At 36.8% G+C, this 15405-nt stretch overlaps 2 protein-coding genes across 2 annotated transcripts; one reads left to right on the top strand and one right to left on the bottom strand.

Moving 5' to 3' along the window:
• Positions 1–6724: 6724 nt before the first annotated feature.
• Positions 6725–10510, top strand: LOC126712329 (zingipain-2). The gene is made up of 5 exons (XM_050411625.1): positions 6725–7272; positions 8898–9133; positions 9288–9428; positions 9518–9949; positions 10204–10510. Exons 1-5 carry the CDS (start codon positions 6858–6860, stop codon positions 10282–10284), a joined length of 1305 nt encoding a protein of 434 aa, XP_050267582.1. The 5' UTR covers positions 6725–6857; the 3' UTR covers positions 10285–10510.
• Positions 10511–13628: 3118 nt separating this feature from the next.
• Positions 13629–14838, bottom strand: LOC126712330 (uncharacterized). Its single transcript, XM_050411626.1, has one exon. It carries the CDS (start codon positions 14636–14638, stop codon positions 13793–13795), a length of 846 nt encoding a protein of 281 aa, XP_050267583.1. The 5' UTR covers positions 14639–14838; the 3' UTR covers positions 13629–13792.
• Positions 14839–15405: the final 567 nt, after the last annotated feature.

Here is a 15405-nt window from a genome sequence, read left to right as displayed (position 1 = left end):
CTAACTTCAGGTGAGCAAAGTGTAAAGTTTTAAACCACGGGTAGGCAAAATGAAAATGGGCCAAACCCCAGGTGGGTTTGCTGTAATTATCCCTTGTTTTTTGTTAACCAAGCTGATATCATAAAAACTAAAAAACAACCATTCTGTTACAAAAAAAAAAAAAAAAAAAAAAAAAACAAAGCTTTATCAAAAGCTAACAAATTATCCACCGCTGGTGGTGGTTCATACAACAAAAGGAAATCAGCAGGTTGGGTTGCTCCCATGTTAGCAAGCTTATCAGCACATCTATTAGCTTCCCTAAATATGTGAGTCATTGTGCAACTAGGAAAGACTTTGATCAGGGTCCTGCAATCATTCAAAAGAGGTTCTAGCATGAGATTATGAGAGGAGGGGTTGTTAAGTAAGTGTACAAGAATATCAGCATCAAGTTCTATATTAACATTGAGAATATCTAATTGCCGAGCTAATAAGAGGCCATCTTTAAGGGTCCAAAGTTCTACCAATATACTGGACATACTCCCAAGTTTCCTCATAAATCTAACCACCCAATCTCCATTGCTATCCTGTAACACACCTCCTCCCCCAACCTTAATCAAATTAGCAAACACAGCACCATCAATGTTGAGCTTCACCGAACCAGTCATGGGCTTCTTCCAACTAATCTGAATTTGCACTCTAGGCGACTTGTTAGAACAGTCCAGGACAAGGGCAAAAACTCAGCTCCTCTTTTAATGCTTTGCACATGTATGTTGGGCTCCTTTCTTCCTGTCTAAAAAATGAATCTATTCCTATGCAGCCAAATTTTCCAAACAGCTTGGGGGAACACAAACTTCCAAGGTATACGAGGTTGAGACAGATATTCATAGGATTCACAATTGTTTTTAAGCCAATCCACCAAAAGGGTGCCGAAGAAGTCATGCCTAGTATCATCAAAACCCAAATTCCTCCAAACTTCCCTAGCCACACTGCAATCACGCAATACATGGATAATAGACTCCGTACCAACTCCACACAGATCACAAGTGTTATCTAGATTAAAACCCTTTGAACCCAACACTTCCTTTGTAGGGATACTAGAGTGGAAGCATAGCCAAAGGAAGAATTTAATTCTTGGTGAGGTTTTTGCTTTTCAGACCCAAAGTTTGTGAGTGGTTAGGTTCAAAGGGTTTAAACACTTAGCTAGAAGATAAGCTGACTGAAGATTGAAGCTTCCATCCTTAGAGAAGGCCCAAATAAGAATATCATCTTGAAGAGGATTGGCAGCGAGCGGCACTCCTTGAATTTCCTTAAGGATTGATTATGGGAAAACAAAGGATGAGTCAAAAACATTGACAAGGAACTCTTTGGCAGATTACTTCCCTTCCTCTTTTAAAAGAGAACCTTGTATAAGCTTCCTAAGAAGGCCTGAGGCAAGCCAAAAATCGTCATAGGCACTCATTGCCTCCCCATTGGAGAAAGACCATTTCAATCCTTTATTAAAGATAACACCCCCATCTTTGCAAGCTGCCCAAGTACTAGAGGCAGGTAATCTTCTTCCCCTTTCACCTAATCTGACAGGGGTAAGGTATTTAGAAGTGAGCATTTATGCCCAAGGTGCCTCCGAGCTCAAAGCAATTCTCCAACAAAGCTTAACAAGGATGGCAGAGTTCCTAGCTCTCATTTGAAAGATGCCAAGACCTCCTAGATTGGTTGGAGCAGTAACTTTATCCCACCTAACTAAGTGGAGTTTCCTTTTCTCTTCCGTGGAACCCCAAAGAAAATCTCTTGTAAGCTTATCAACTCTGTCATAAACTTTAGTAGGCAGCTTGCAACACTGCATTGTATATTCAGTAATGGGGGTTACTGAAGCCTTAATGAGAACCAGCCTTCCAATAGGTGAAAGGCATTTAGTCTTCCAACTAGCCAACTTACATGGACTTTATCAACCACAGATTGGAATTGATTGCGATTTTTGCCTTTGTGCTTGAAGGGAAAGCCTAAGTACTTCTCCAGATTGTTGGTTTTATTGATACCCAACTGTTGAGCCTTGGTAGCACAATCTTCCTCTAAAACATTCGGAGAGAAGAAGATTTTGGACTTCTCTTTGCTGATTTTTTGACCTGAGAGAGCAAAATTCCTCCAAGACATCCGAAATGGTCTCACAATTTTTTTGATTAGATTTTGCAAACAACAAGAGATCATCGACAAAAAACATGTGGGAAAAACCAGGTCCATTCCTAGAGGCTTTTACCTTATTTGAGTCTCCATCCTCACACTTCTTATTGATGAAAGAGCTAGAAAGTTCCATGCATAGAATAAAAATATACGGGGAGATTGGGTCTCCCTATCTGAGTTCCATGCATAGAATAAAAATATATGGGGAGATTGGGTCTCCCTATCTGAGCCCTCTCGAAGGTTGAAATTCCTCAAGCTGCTCACCATTAAATAGAAGGGAGACAGAAGTGGAAGAAATACAGCTTAGGATAAGCTCCACAATGGCATTATGAAATCCCAGGCTGCATAGGACATTTCTTACAAAGCTCCATTCCATACAATCATATGCTTTCTCTAAATTAATCTTAATGATTATATACCCAGTTTTCCCTTTCTTCTTTTCTAATGAATACAGTAATTCCTGGGCCACTATAAAGTTATCTGATCCTCTTCTACTAGCAACAAAAGCTATTTGGGAGGGGTAGACAAGCTTAGGCATGAGATGCTTCATCCTCAGTACAAGGATTTTAGACACAGCCTTGTAGATGGTGTTGCATAAACTTATAGGACGAAAGTGGCCAATAGTTTCAGGTCCCAATTGCTTGGGGATCAAAGCAATAAGAGTTTTATTTAGCTAAGTGGGGATTTTCCTATTTTGGAAAATTCTTTTTACTTCAAATTTCACCGAGTCACCCACCACCATCCAGCATGTATCCCATTAGGTCCAAGAGCTTTAAAAGCTTTCATAGAAGTAAAAGAAAAAAGAATTTCAACATCTGAAGGGGGGTTAGAGAGATTAAGAGTTTCGGAACTAGATAGAGAGTTATCAAAGGGAAGGGAATGGTCCCATGTTCTATCACAAGCAATCTACTTCGAGGAGTAAAAATTTTCAAAAGCAACTACAAAAATCATCTTTACTATTTCTAAGTTAGTAACCCAATTCCCATATGGGTCTTTAATGCCCAAGATCCAGTTATTGCTTTTTCTATTAAGGGTAGAGATGTCAAAGAAAGTTGTATTCCTTTCTCCCTGAATAAGCCAATTAATCCTAACTTTCATCCCCCATAACTCTTCTTCCAGGTTTAGAATGTTCTCCAATTCTCCTAAAAGGAAATTATGGATGTTAATTAACCTTTGGGAAGGAGCATTTGCTAAGGCCTTCTCAACCCCCACCAGCCTGGCCGAAAGGTTCCTTTTCTTCCAAAAAAAGTCCCCAAAAACTTCCTTATTCTAGATTTTTGCCTTGTTTGCAAGCATGTTAATAGCATGGCATACATTCTGACGATTTCCTTCCCAGGCTTCCTTAACAATATTCGAGAACCCATCGTGGCTGAGCCAAACAGGTAGGAAACGAAAGGGCCTCACTCCCTTCTACCCAAGATTGGGAACCAAAGACGAGAAGAAAGCAGTGATCCGAATTAATGTGGGCTAAATGGGAAACAAAAGCCTTAGGAAAACACAACTTCCATTCTGAATTCACCCAAACTCTATCTAACCTTTGTTGAATAAGATAAGATAAATCCTTCCGATTGGTCCACGTGAATTTTGCCCCTAAGAAACCTAGGTCTAGAAGGTTGCAAAAATCCATACAACTGATATATTCAGAGACCCTCCTATTACAAATGCCATTCCCACCCAATTTCTCCTCTTCCCTAGTTACATCATTGAAATCCTCCATCACTACCCAAGGAAGATTATGTCTCACAGACAGGGTTTTTAAGTTATCCCATAAAAAACATCTTTCCCTAACAACATATGCATTTAATTTAATGAATCTATCTCATTTAATGAGTTAGCATTAAAGTTCGAATCCTACTAACAACATATTTTAGTATTTTCTATTTTTTTTTCTTTAAAAAACTATATTTTTAATTTCAACTAACCAAACATCTTTTTTATTTCAAAAATACAAGAAATAAAGAGGGGTGTACATTTTCACATTTTGAAAATAAAAAACAAAAACTATTACCAAACATAACCTAAATTTTCCAGTAATTGTATTATCCACTTTTACAATTGTGGAATTGTATTTTTATTTTTTCTAAAGAGGGGTGTATATTTTAAAATGAAATATTTACAGGAGTAACAAGACTTTTGGCATAGGTGTTTAAAGTATGAACTCTAAATTCTTTTGTTCTCTTTGATAATGATGTTTTGGATACTACAAATTTTATTATATAAACTTTACAAATTGATGTATCAGTTTTTTTTTATTGCTAAATACAAACTGATGTATCAATTTGTAAACAAAATACGGGAAAAAAAAAAGTAATTAAAAAATGAAAATGTGGTATTATTTTATGTGTAAATTGTTAACAATACAAAGTGCGGGTATTGAATAACACGCAAAAACCCTAAGCCCCAAAAGTTAAGGGTATGTTTGTTAACTGTTTTTTTCCTTTGTTTTCTATTCTTAAGAATAGTTTTCTATTTTCTTACCCAAAAAAACTTATTTGATAACTAAAAACAAACTGAAACCAAAATAGTTCTTAATTCTCAAAATACAAAGGAAATTAAAAACATGCATTTACCTGTTTTCAATTTCAAGCTCTTTAAAAACACGGAGAAAATAGCTTGAAACCCACAATTAATGAATCAGCGCCTCAGTTCGAACCCCACTGGAAGCAAAACAAGGAATTTTAGCATTTTTTTTCCCTCTCACACAGAGACTAGTTATTTTTGCACACCACTCTGTGTAACTAAGCAATCTTAAAGAAGAGGACCACCTTTGCTCTTTGGTGACTTTGATAGGTTACAGGGGCCTTGATTTACTTTTTGGTGGCATAAATTAACCAAATTGAGGTGCGATTTGTTTGCTTTTTGGTACCAAGAATTTGCTATTGATTTATGTTTGCCTTGCTAGAATCTCACATTGTTGCTTATGTTTTATCTAATGTGGTAGTAGCTTTTGGAAGTGGCGGCCTTAAGGTTTAATGTGTGGGTTCGCCAATTCTACGTGCTAATGGGAGAATCACTTCTTTTGACATTTGCTAATAGATTTTTTTATTTAGACAAGCGATTAACATATTCTCAAAGAACAAAAGAAAAGAGGTACTCCAGTAATTTAAATATTGGTCTGATCATGGTGTATGTTATAACTTAATACACTAGTGAGTACATTGTATTTGGACCAACTCAAATGAACCCATATATTAATATCGTTGGAAGGGACTTAAACCCATCAATACCAGAACTTTGGATTTTTCCTCATCTTCCATTTATTTATTTTTTCTTTTGTGCTTATGTTATAATGGATGCCAAAAATACTGAAATGGAAACTTCTTTTGTATGGTGTTTTTCCTTTTCAACTAACAAACAGGTTTTTTACTTTGAAAACATAAGAAAGTTATTTTTATTTATTTTTATTCTTAAAAACAAGTTTTGGAAAACAAAAACGATTACCAAACATAACCTAAGCGTTGGCAAAGAAAGGTGATGAAACCCCTTATTATATAATTTAACATCCTTAATTTGTGTTTGCATTCAACTGAACGTTACACCAAAATGGATATGCCTTGTCTCATAAAAAGTGAATCTAATAAAGGTGATGAAACCCCTTATCTACAAAATTCAAAAGATCAACTTTTTCCTTTAATTTTTCTAGTTTATGAATAATATTTTGAGGTCTTTTTTTAAGAGATAATTATATTTTAATAAATTTTCAGCAAAAAGTCAAATAAAGTAGTAGCAAATGGATTTGTTACTCAAATTAGAATCTTTGTCATCTGAATTTGAATCAACTTGATCGCTCATTGGCTGATTGGTTGGCTGGCTTCTTATTCTTAATACATCCCCCCTACATGAAGAAAATTATAAAGATGTACCTTAAGTCTTAACATATCATTCGTTATATTTGGTTGTTGTGAGTAAAAAGAATTGTGATTATTTATAATCACGGAAAAGTGGGGAAAAAACAAATTTCTTATATATTTTATGTTATAAAATCAATCATCTTTGTTATAGCCTGAAACATGTTCAATTATAAGTTGTAGTGTAACGATTCCGTCTCAACTTTTTGGGTCACTACAATCCACCCCCCTTACCGACACACGCGTCCTCGCGTGTGGGGCCCACACTTTCGGCTAGAGCATGGCTCTAATACTATTTGTAACGACCCCGTCCCAACTGTGTAGATATTGTCCACTTTGGGGCCCATATCCCTTATGGTTTTGTTCTTCCCCAGGTTGCGCTGGGGAAAAGGCCTCTATACATTGAAGGGAGGTCATTCCTTATAAACACATTCTCATGTGCTTCCCTAGGCGATGTGGAATTCCATGGAATGCAAAACCCCTCTTTTTGGGTCGCGAAAGAGAGAGAGAGAGAGAGAGTGAGTGATTGACTTTATTTTTAAAAAAATGTACAAAAATATTGCTTAATAAAGTATTACCACCTTACCCAGTGTCCGCATTTGATAACAAAAGCCAAAAAAAATAATAAATAAAAAACAATCACATTCTCCCTACTTACAATGCACCTATGAATTTGATATTTATAATTAGTCAAGTACCTCAAAAATTTCTTAAGACACTTCCCTATAAGAAAGGCCAAGTTTCACAGCCTCTTTGGCTGCCCACATTTCTAGGCAGTAGGCACACCTCAATCAATTTCCAAACAAACAAACATTCCTAAAAACCCCAAATCACCCTCTCCCCTCTCTAACAAAAATGAACCTCCTTTCTTCTTCCTTTCTCATCACTTTTCTTCTTTTCCAACACCTCACTTTCTCTTCTCCTTCACACACCACCTCTGAGCTTTTCGACGCCTGGTGCAAACAACATGGCAAAACTTACTCTTCAGAAGCTGAAAAGCTGTTCAGGTTCAGGGTCTTTGAGGACAACTTTGACTTTGTTAAGCAGCACAATGATATGGGCAATTCTTCTTATGCACTGTCTCTCAATGCCTTTGCTGATCTCACCCACCACGAGTTCAAGGCCTCTCGCTTGGGATTCTCTCCTGCTTCTTCCATGAAACTCAATCATGGGAAGGTTCAGGACCCGGGTTTTGTTCGTGATATTCCTTCAGAGATGGATTGGAGGAAGGAAGGAGCTGTGACCCAGGTCAAAGATCAAGGGAGTTGTGGTATGAGAGCTCTTGTTCTGATATACAAGTTCTTTATGACTTATAAGTTATAATAAAGATCATTGAATTTAAGAATTTTGGTGGGTTTTAGTTGTTATTGTTAGTTTTGATCTCTATGTTAGAAAGCATTTTAACTTGAAGGCTTCATGCTTTTTTTGATGAATTATGCTTTTTTGAGATGTGGGTTGTCTGAGTTTGAATTGGATCACAAGTAAATTGTGGTGTTCACTTCAGACAACATTAACACAGAAAGAAACCCGAATGCCTTATGGATGAGCACTTTGCTAGTTTGCTGATTTGCTTATTTGCTGAAAGTTGGTTAAATGATAGTTGTAGCTAGAAAATGTGAGGAAAGCTTTACATAAGCCAATAAACTAAAAAGTTGAAAGAAAAGGTTGCTGGCAAATGTACAGGTGCCAAGAGCCCCAATACAACTAGATTGAGTTTTATATGTGCAAAAATATCTCTCTGAATAGGGTCATAGGGGTTCCAATGATGACCTTAACTTCTACTCTCTCATCCTCCTTCTGTTTGTGTGCTATGTGCATAATGGTTGTGGTATTATATTATCGGAACTCTGACCTGAATTGATCTCTGTTGCATCTGCCATCCCTCATGATAGGGAGATTTTCTGGTGCTTGAAGGAGGGTGCCATGCTTCACAATTAAGAAAAACCTATTTCTGCCTTTTGAGTGCAATCCTTTTGATTGATCCTCATAAAGATGGATGTTTCAATGGAATCAACTAGATGCAGATTCTAGAGACCTAATTGAAATGATACCGAATTTTGGTTTTAAAACAATATTGGGAACTATTTTAAAGCTTTTTTACCCTAGAATTCTCCATGTTTTAATTTCAAGCTTGCTAGACCACTTTTGTACTAATGATATTAGTCATAATCGGGTGATGATACCATTCTAACAAGCTACAGCATGATGTGTAAATCCACCATGACCAGTTTAAATATATATCTTGAAGCTTCTTTAATTTTAAGAAAAAGATAAAAAATAAAAGGACCTTCAAAATCTTTTGCTGGAAGGGCTACCACTCCTCTTCATCATCTTTATGTGTGTGTGCGTATGTGTGCATGCATAATCAATGTTTTCACCAGGCTTTGGGAGATTATATGCGCATCATACAACCTTGTATTCTAAGACAATGATCTGATGCACCAAATTAGCTTTATGGGCAATACTTTTGGTATTGAACATTCCTCTAACTTGATAAATTCTATGTATTGATTTAGAAATCTGGTTAACAAGTATTATTTTATGGTTTTCTTGCTTTCTTCTTGTCTGCTTCATCAACTGTGCCAATAATCAGTTTAGCTTAACTGGCCAGTTCACAACAGATTTCATAACATTAAGAGATCTGTCATTGTTCTAACAAACGTCATTCCTTTACATTATGGAAAGGATTCAAATGTTCTTGTCACCAATTCAGCACGAGTGAGAGAGAGAGAGAGAAAGAGGTTAATGTAAGATCCTTAAGTTTCAGTAGTAATTACTTCATAACGTTTAAGTTTGTAGTTATAATGAAAGTAATTTCATTTTCATATTGTTAAAACATGTGTTGCATACGTTTTGATGTGATTTAGATATAAATTTAGTTGTTTTGTTGTATAGGTGCTTGCTGGTCATTCTCAGCTACTGGAGCTATTGAAGGTATTAATAAGATTGTCACCGGATCTCTTGAAAGCCTCTCAGAACAGGAGTTAGTTGATTGTGACAAATCTTATAATAGTGGCTGTGAAGGTGGGCTCATGGACTATGCATATCAATTTGTCATTGATAACCATGGCCTTGATACTGAGGATGATTATCCCTATCAAGGTCGGGAAAGGTCCTGCAAAAAGGACAAGGTAATTGTTATTTTTTCTTTGATTCACGTTTAATACTTATGAGTTTTGTCTGTTTTTTCTCTCTGTTTCTGTGTTGCTTCATTCATATTATTTTAGCTCTGTAATTCAAGTTAGCATTTCCATTGATGACATTTTCTTTCTTACTACACTGCAGTTAAAAAGGCGTGTTGTGACAATTGATGGTTACACTGATGTGCCATCAACTAATGAGAAACTGTTACTACAAGCTGTGGCAACACAACCTGTGAGTGTAGGTATATGTGGCAGTGAGAGAGAATTTCAGATGTACTCAAAGGTTGGTCCTAATCCTTAATCTCAAAGACATTAGAATTCTTAATTACTGTTATAATAAGTTTTTTTTTTCCTATTTTATTTGTGTGATAGGGGATTTTCACTGGCCCATGTTCAACTTCTTTGGATCATGCTGTATTGATTGTAGGGTATGGTTCAGAAAATGGAGTAGACTATTGGATTGTGAAAAACTCATGGGGAACACGTTGGGGAATGAATGGCTATATTCACATGCTGAGGAACAGTGAGAATTCACAAGGGCTATGTGGCATCAACATGCTAGCTTCATATCCAACCAAAACGAGCCCAAATCCTCCTCCTCCACCTTCCCCAGGTCCCACCAAATGTGACATTTTCACTTTCTGTGGAGAAAGTGAAACCTGCTGTTGTGCAAGGCACCTTCTTGGAATCTGCATTTCCTGGAAATGTTGCGAGCTTAATTCAGCTGTTTGTTGCAAGGACCACACTCACTGTTGCCCCCATGATTATCCCGTTTGTGATACAAAGAGGAGTCAATGCCTCAAGGTTTGTCTCAACTCCCTTTAAACGACAAAAGAATTTCTCAACCTTTAGCTTGGTATTGCTTGGATAAACGGCATGTGAAATGCGCGTGCTGTATTGTCTTAAAATGCAAACTAGCCTTTAAGGCTTTTGATGACTGTTTTACAAACAGGTTTTTTGTACTCGATACAGAGTTTAAGATTTTTCCAATTTAATAAATCTTATAGTTTATTGCTTTTCCATATTCTGGACTAATAAAAACCATCAAATGCTTGCAGCGAGCTGGGAATGTTACAAGAATGGAAGCTGTTGAGAGCAGACGGTCTTCGGCGAAGTCGGGTGGTTGGAGTTCCTTTTGAGGATTGGGTCCTGAAAAACTTCTTCAGTATGTACCAGTGAGTAATTTTTTTGCCAAACTGTTGCATGAGTTGTGCATTTCCCCACGCAGGATGAAAATTCTTTAGCTTATCTTGGAAAGATATGGTCTTGTGTAAACATGATACTAGGGGTGTATTTGGATAGAACTTATTTTGCTGAAACTGAAAACTGAAAACACTGTAGCAAAATAATTTTTAAATGTGTGAATAGTGCTGTGGGACCCATTTTTAATGAAAAAATTGATAAAAAATGAAATTTGTGGGTCCATGAACAGTACACGGGCCCACTGATTGACAGAAATGTAAAAAAAAAATGGCCAAACAGTACTCCTGTCCCCTGAAACGCATGTAAAAAAAAAAAAAAAAAAAAAAAAAGCAAAACGCAAAAGCAAAACTCAGGAACCGTGTGTTTGGATACCGCTTATTTTACTGAAATTGAAAAATTATTGCTGAAAGTACTATAGATAAAGGTAAAAATTAGTTGAAATAGTACAGTGGGCCCATGAATAATGTCAAAAAATGTAATGAGACTCATGAATAGTAGCAAAAATAAGCTAAATAGTGAAATAATTTTAATTTTTAGTCCTAACCCAAACGCACACGAAACCTATTGTTTTTTATTATTGAAATTGACTGATTGATTATTTTGCTGAAAGTGAAAAATTATTCCTAAAAGTACTATAGATAAAAAATAAAAGTTAGTTGAAATAGTACAGTGAAGTTTATGAATAGTGTCAAAAAGTGTAGTGGAACTCATGAATAGTAATAAAAATAAGTTAAATAGTAAAATAATTTTAATTTTTAGTCCTAATCCAAATGCACACAATATGCACACGAAGCCTATTGTTTTCAGTTATTAAAATTGACTGATTGATTATTTCCAAAAACTTGCTTGTTTGACGTGTCATTCCCTTTATGGATGAATTAATAATGATTGAAGCTTCGTCGTAAGAGATTTAGATGTGGACAAAAAAATAGTGTCTTGTAACATTTGTTCTAGTTCTATTGAAAAGTACGCAGAGTTGTGGATTAGGATAAGATATACAGTTTATCAAAACCGACTCATATCAACCTCATTTTCAATTTCCCAAAGGATATAGCACACCTGAATTTCAATGCTCGAGTTCAGAAGCAAAACGTTGCAAAAGACCGCTTGGACTTTAAAGATGGAATATATATATATATATATATATATATATATATACACACGTTAAGGCAAGACATTCACGAGAGACGTTTAGGAACAATTACTTTGATTGGTACCTAAAACATAGTAATAGACTAATAGTAATTTTGTCTACACATTTCTAGTTTTGAAGCAACAAATAGTAATGGACCTGTTGCCAAGTCTTTAGGAAAAGTGAACAACACACTTTCATGCAATTGCTCATAAAATATTAGCAGGAGTGATAATCAGCCTTTGCATTGCACCATAGGCACCTTCAGAATAAATCACACATAGGCTGGAAATCTTGGTTTAGCCAACTCAAGATGGGAGTGAAGCATGCCTTGCTACTATTTACAGGGAATCGTTGGGTTTCTCAAGCCACAAAAGTGGTATGAATACTCTGGAGTCTGGACCATATTGAGTTATCAATACTTTCTACCAGATGGTCGAATTGTGAAGCTTTCTGCTTTGCTTCGAGATAAAGAGTGAAGCTTATTCTAGTTTGCTTTCATAAGTGTATTCTCAAAAAGAAAGAAGAGACTAATAAGAAGAGATGTTTAAATTTTATGTTGCATCTACAGATGCTCATGAGGGCAATGCTTATTCTAGTTTTGTTTCTAGGACCTGCTCAATGCTAGCATTAACAGTGGATTTTCACCATCAAGCATAGGCACAGCATACAAATGAATTACCAAATTCCAGGAAAAACGCAATCAAACCCATGCAAGGAACTATTAAAATCAAATTTATGATAATTAGCAGCTTCAAGGAATAACTAACCAAATGTAAACAATGAAAAAGATGAAATTCTCGTCATTGTCATAATCCTTTCTATGGACAACACACTGTAGGGAACCTTCAAAAAATAAACTTGGGGACATTTTGATTGCCCAAAAACCAGCTAATCATCAAGATTCTCCAATCTGAGCTGTTGGAAGGAACATATATCATCCTTCTCATCCAACCTTCAACCCAATCTAGCTACTGGCTTTAAATCATGTTCTGCACACTAAATGCTACTGAATCAAAACTTATACCAAGTTTCCTTCAGAATCATGGTTATCAGTTATATGAAATAAAGACGGATGGAGAAAAGAGTCAAAGATGGATCTAAAAATGAAGGTTTGTCCCCCAATCAAAAGTAGTTTTTCCCACCACTACCAATCAATTTCCTAGTTAGCTCAATTCAATCACTTGGTCTTTCACCATAACACATGATAGGGTTGGGGTTTGAATGATTACCCAGTGGTATGTTACTAACAGCCTCTACAGATTATGGTTCCTAGAGTCTGGGGTTGGAAACCCACCCCACCAATTTAATTAGCCAAAAAAAAAAAAAAAAACTATTAACACATGATAAAGCACCCTAAAAGTTATCTAGTATTATTATATGAAGAAAAGGAAATCATGCTGTTTCTAAGCCTATAGACATTAAGCTAAAATAAAGTCCACTTGGTTAAACACAACTAAGTCTAAGTCATGCTGAAAGTAGTACTCAATTTAATAATGGTAAGCCATCTAACAAGGTCCCAACCATGTTAAAAGTAGAAACCCAATTATTCTGTCTCTCTATGTGTGTATCATCTTGTAGTCAAAAGATCTAAATCACAAACAACACTAATCCAATAGAGTAGCTAGGGGTCCTACTCCAACTGGTATCAATAAAAGTTTAGGTTTATTGGCAACTAGCAATGCATTTTCTCTTCTCTTGATCACCAATATTGTTTATAACCATCAGTACGCAAACAAAGCACTTAATAATTTGTTCTTCTTTCCTTTTTTGTAAAAAAAAAAAAATACCATTCTAATGAATACATAAAACACATTTTTCATTCTTTCATTTCATGTAAGAGATTTATTCCGTCTCTCAAAATAATAGGTCATGAACTCATGAAGGCCATGTCACATTGCCAATATATAAAAAAATTGAATACCACTCCAAATTAGCCTTCCTTGAACACACAGTCTGTAAGATATACTATCACCTAGTCCTTAACTACACTCATGTTTCTCTACAACGTTACAGATCCATTATAGTTCAATCTCAAGCAAATTTCACAAACTAGATGCCAAACTTTGCTTAGAAAACTCCCATATAAGCTTAACAAACTGGTTTTACACCTAAGTTATCATGCTATCATTAAAAACCCATACACCATTCAAAAATTCTCTTACTATTACATAATTTTCCAACTTTTCCAAGTGTATATATAACAACTAATAAAACTAAAACGATTCCAATTATACATCATCAAAATTTACAACTTGTAAAAAAGAGCCCAAAAATATAAAAGTTACCGCAATCCTCTTCTTTCGTTCGTTTTACGAGGACGGAAACACATCCTTAACAGCCGAAGCAGCCGTCAAATAATTGAGCGTGTTCCTCAAAGTCTCTTTCTCTCTCTTAAGCCTCGCCGCCGTGTCTTCGAGCTCAAGCAAAGCTTGCTGCTCTCTCGGCGCGCCTTCAAAAGTACTACCCACAAAGAACGAAAACGGCGTCGGAAATAGGTTCCTCCTCAAGTCCTGGACCTCCTTCTCCGGCTTCCCGCCGAGCCGGTTCGAAAGCCGAATCACGTCCTTCATATACGTCTCGACCTCGCTCGCTAGCGACTCCAAATCCTCCTCTCCGTCGCCGGACGGCCGGTCCTCCAGCCACGTCACCTCGGCGACGAGATAGGGTTTGGTGCGGACCAAGTTGGTGACTCGGAACCGTTCTTGGCCTTTGCAGATTAGGAAGAACCGGTCGTCGACGAGTCGCTCGTGTTTGACTACCTCGCCGACGCAGCCGACTTCGGCGGCGCCGGTGACGGCGTCGGAGAAAATGACGCCGAAGCGGAGATCGGTCTGGAGGAGAGTGTGCATCATGATGCGGTAGCGGAACTCGAAGATCTGTAAGGGGAGGATAGCGCCGGGGAAGAGGACTAAGGGGAGAGGGAAGAGTGGGAGCTCGACGACGTCGTTGGACTTCGGCGGGTTCGTGTGGTGCTTTTCGGAGAAGGAGGAGGCGGAGCAGCGGAGGGAAGTGGGTTTTCCGCGGCGGAAAGTGTGGAGGGAACTGGGTTTGGGAGAGAGGAATTGTAAGGGGTTTAAGGGAGAGAGAATGTTGCTGTTTTTGTTGTTAGGGTTTAAAGTGGGTTTGTGTGAGGGAATGAGCTGAGGGAGAGCCATTGGTGTGTGTGTGTGTTTTTTTTTTTGTGTTTTGTGTTTGGTTTTAGAGTGGAGAGTAGAGAAGCATATTGATATGTGTTTTGTTTTGTTTTGTTTGAGGGAAAATTAAAAATGTGAAAATGTTTTCAGTGTTTCCAGTTTCACTGTTGTGAAGGATTGGAAAATGTGGTGGGATTTCAGAGTAGGGAAAGAAGATGTGGATGATATGGAGAGAGAATGTGAGGGATGTTTGGATGTGGTTTTGGATTTCCCACGTGGGTTTGGGATAGTTTTTGATTTTGAGTTGAGTTAATTGATGCAAAATTATGTGGCACGTGCGTGACCTACTTAAGAAAAATACTGCAACTACCGTGTATGTGGTGCAGTGCTGGTGGTGGTGGTGGCTATTGTTTGCTAAAAAATCGTTTTCCGAGCTTCTCAATCAAGCTTAAAAGATCTTATGAATCTGGGAATTATTCTGATGGTGTTTGGATTTATACTTGCTGGGCCCGGGAGAATGGAAATGGCCACATTTTCGATACCCATATTTTCTTTTTAAAGTGAGTTTGGGACTCACGCAGTTACACATAGAGTTAAACCTTCATGAACCATATTATAAAAACTAGTTGAAGCCCGTGCAACTTTTATGTTAAAACTTGTATAATATAAATAATTATTATAACCAAATAAGTAATTATCTTCTAACATATCAATTGTGCTATAATATCATTTATAGTTACATGTATCAAACTATTGGCATATGAATTTTATATCTAATGAATCTACAA

The sequence above is a fragment of the Quercus robur genome, chromosome 2, assembly GCF_932294415.1.
Source record: "Quercus robur chromosome 2, dhQueRobu3.1, whole genome shotgun sequence".
Lineage (NCBI taxonomy): Eukaryota > Viridiplantae > Streptophyta > Magnoliopsida > Fagales > Fagaceae > Quercus > Quercus robur.
The sequence above is the reverse complement of the archived record's forward strand: the minus strand, read 5'-3'. Positions and strand labels throughout refer to the sequence as shown.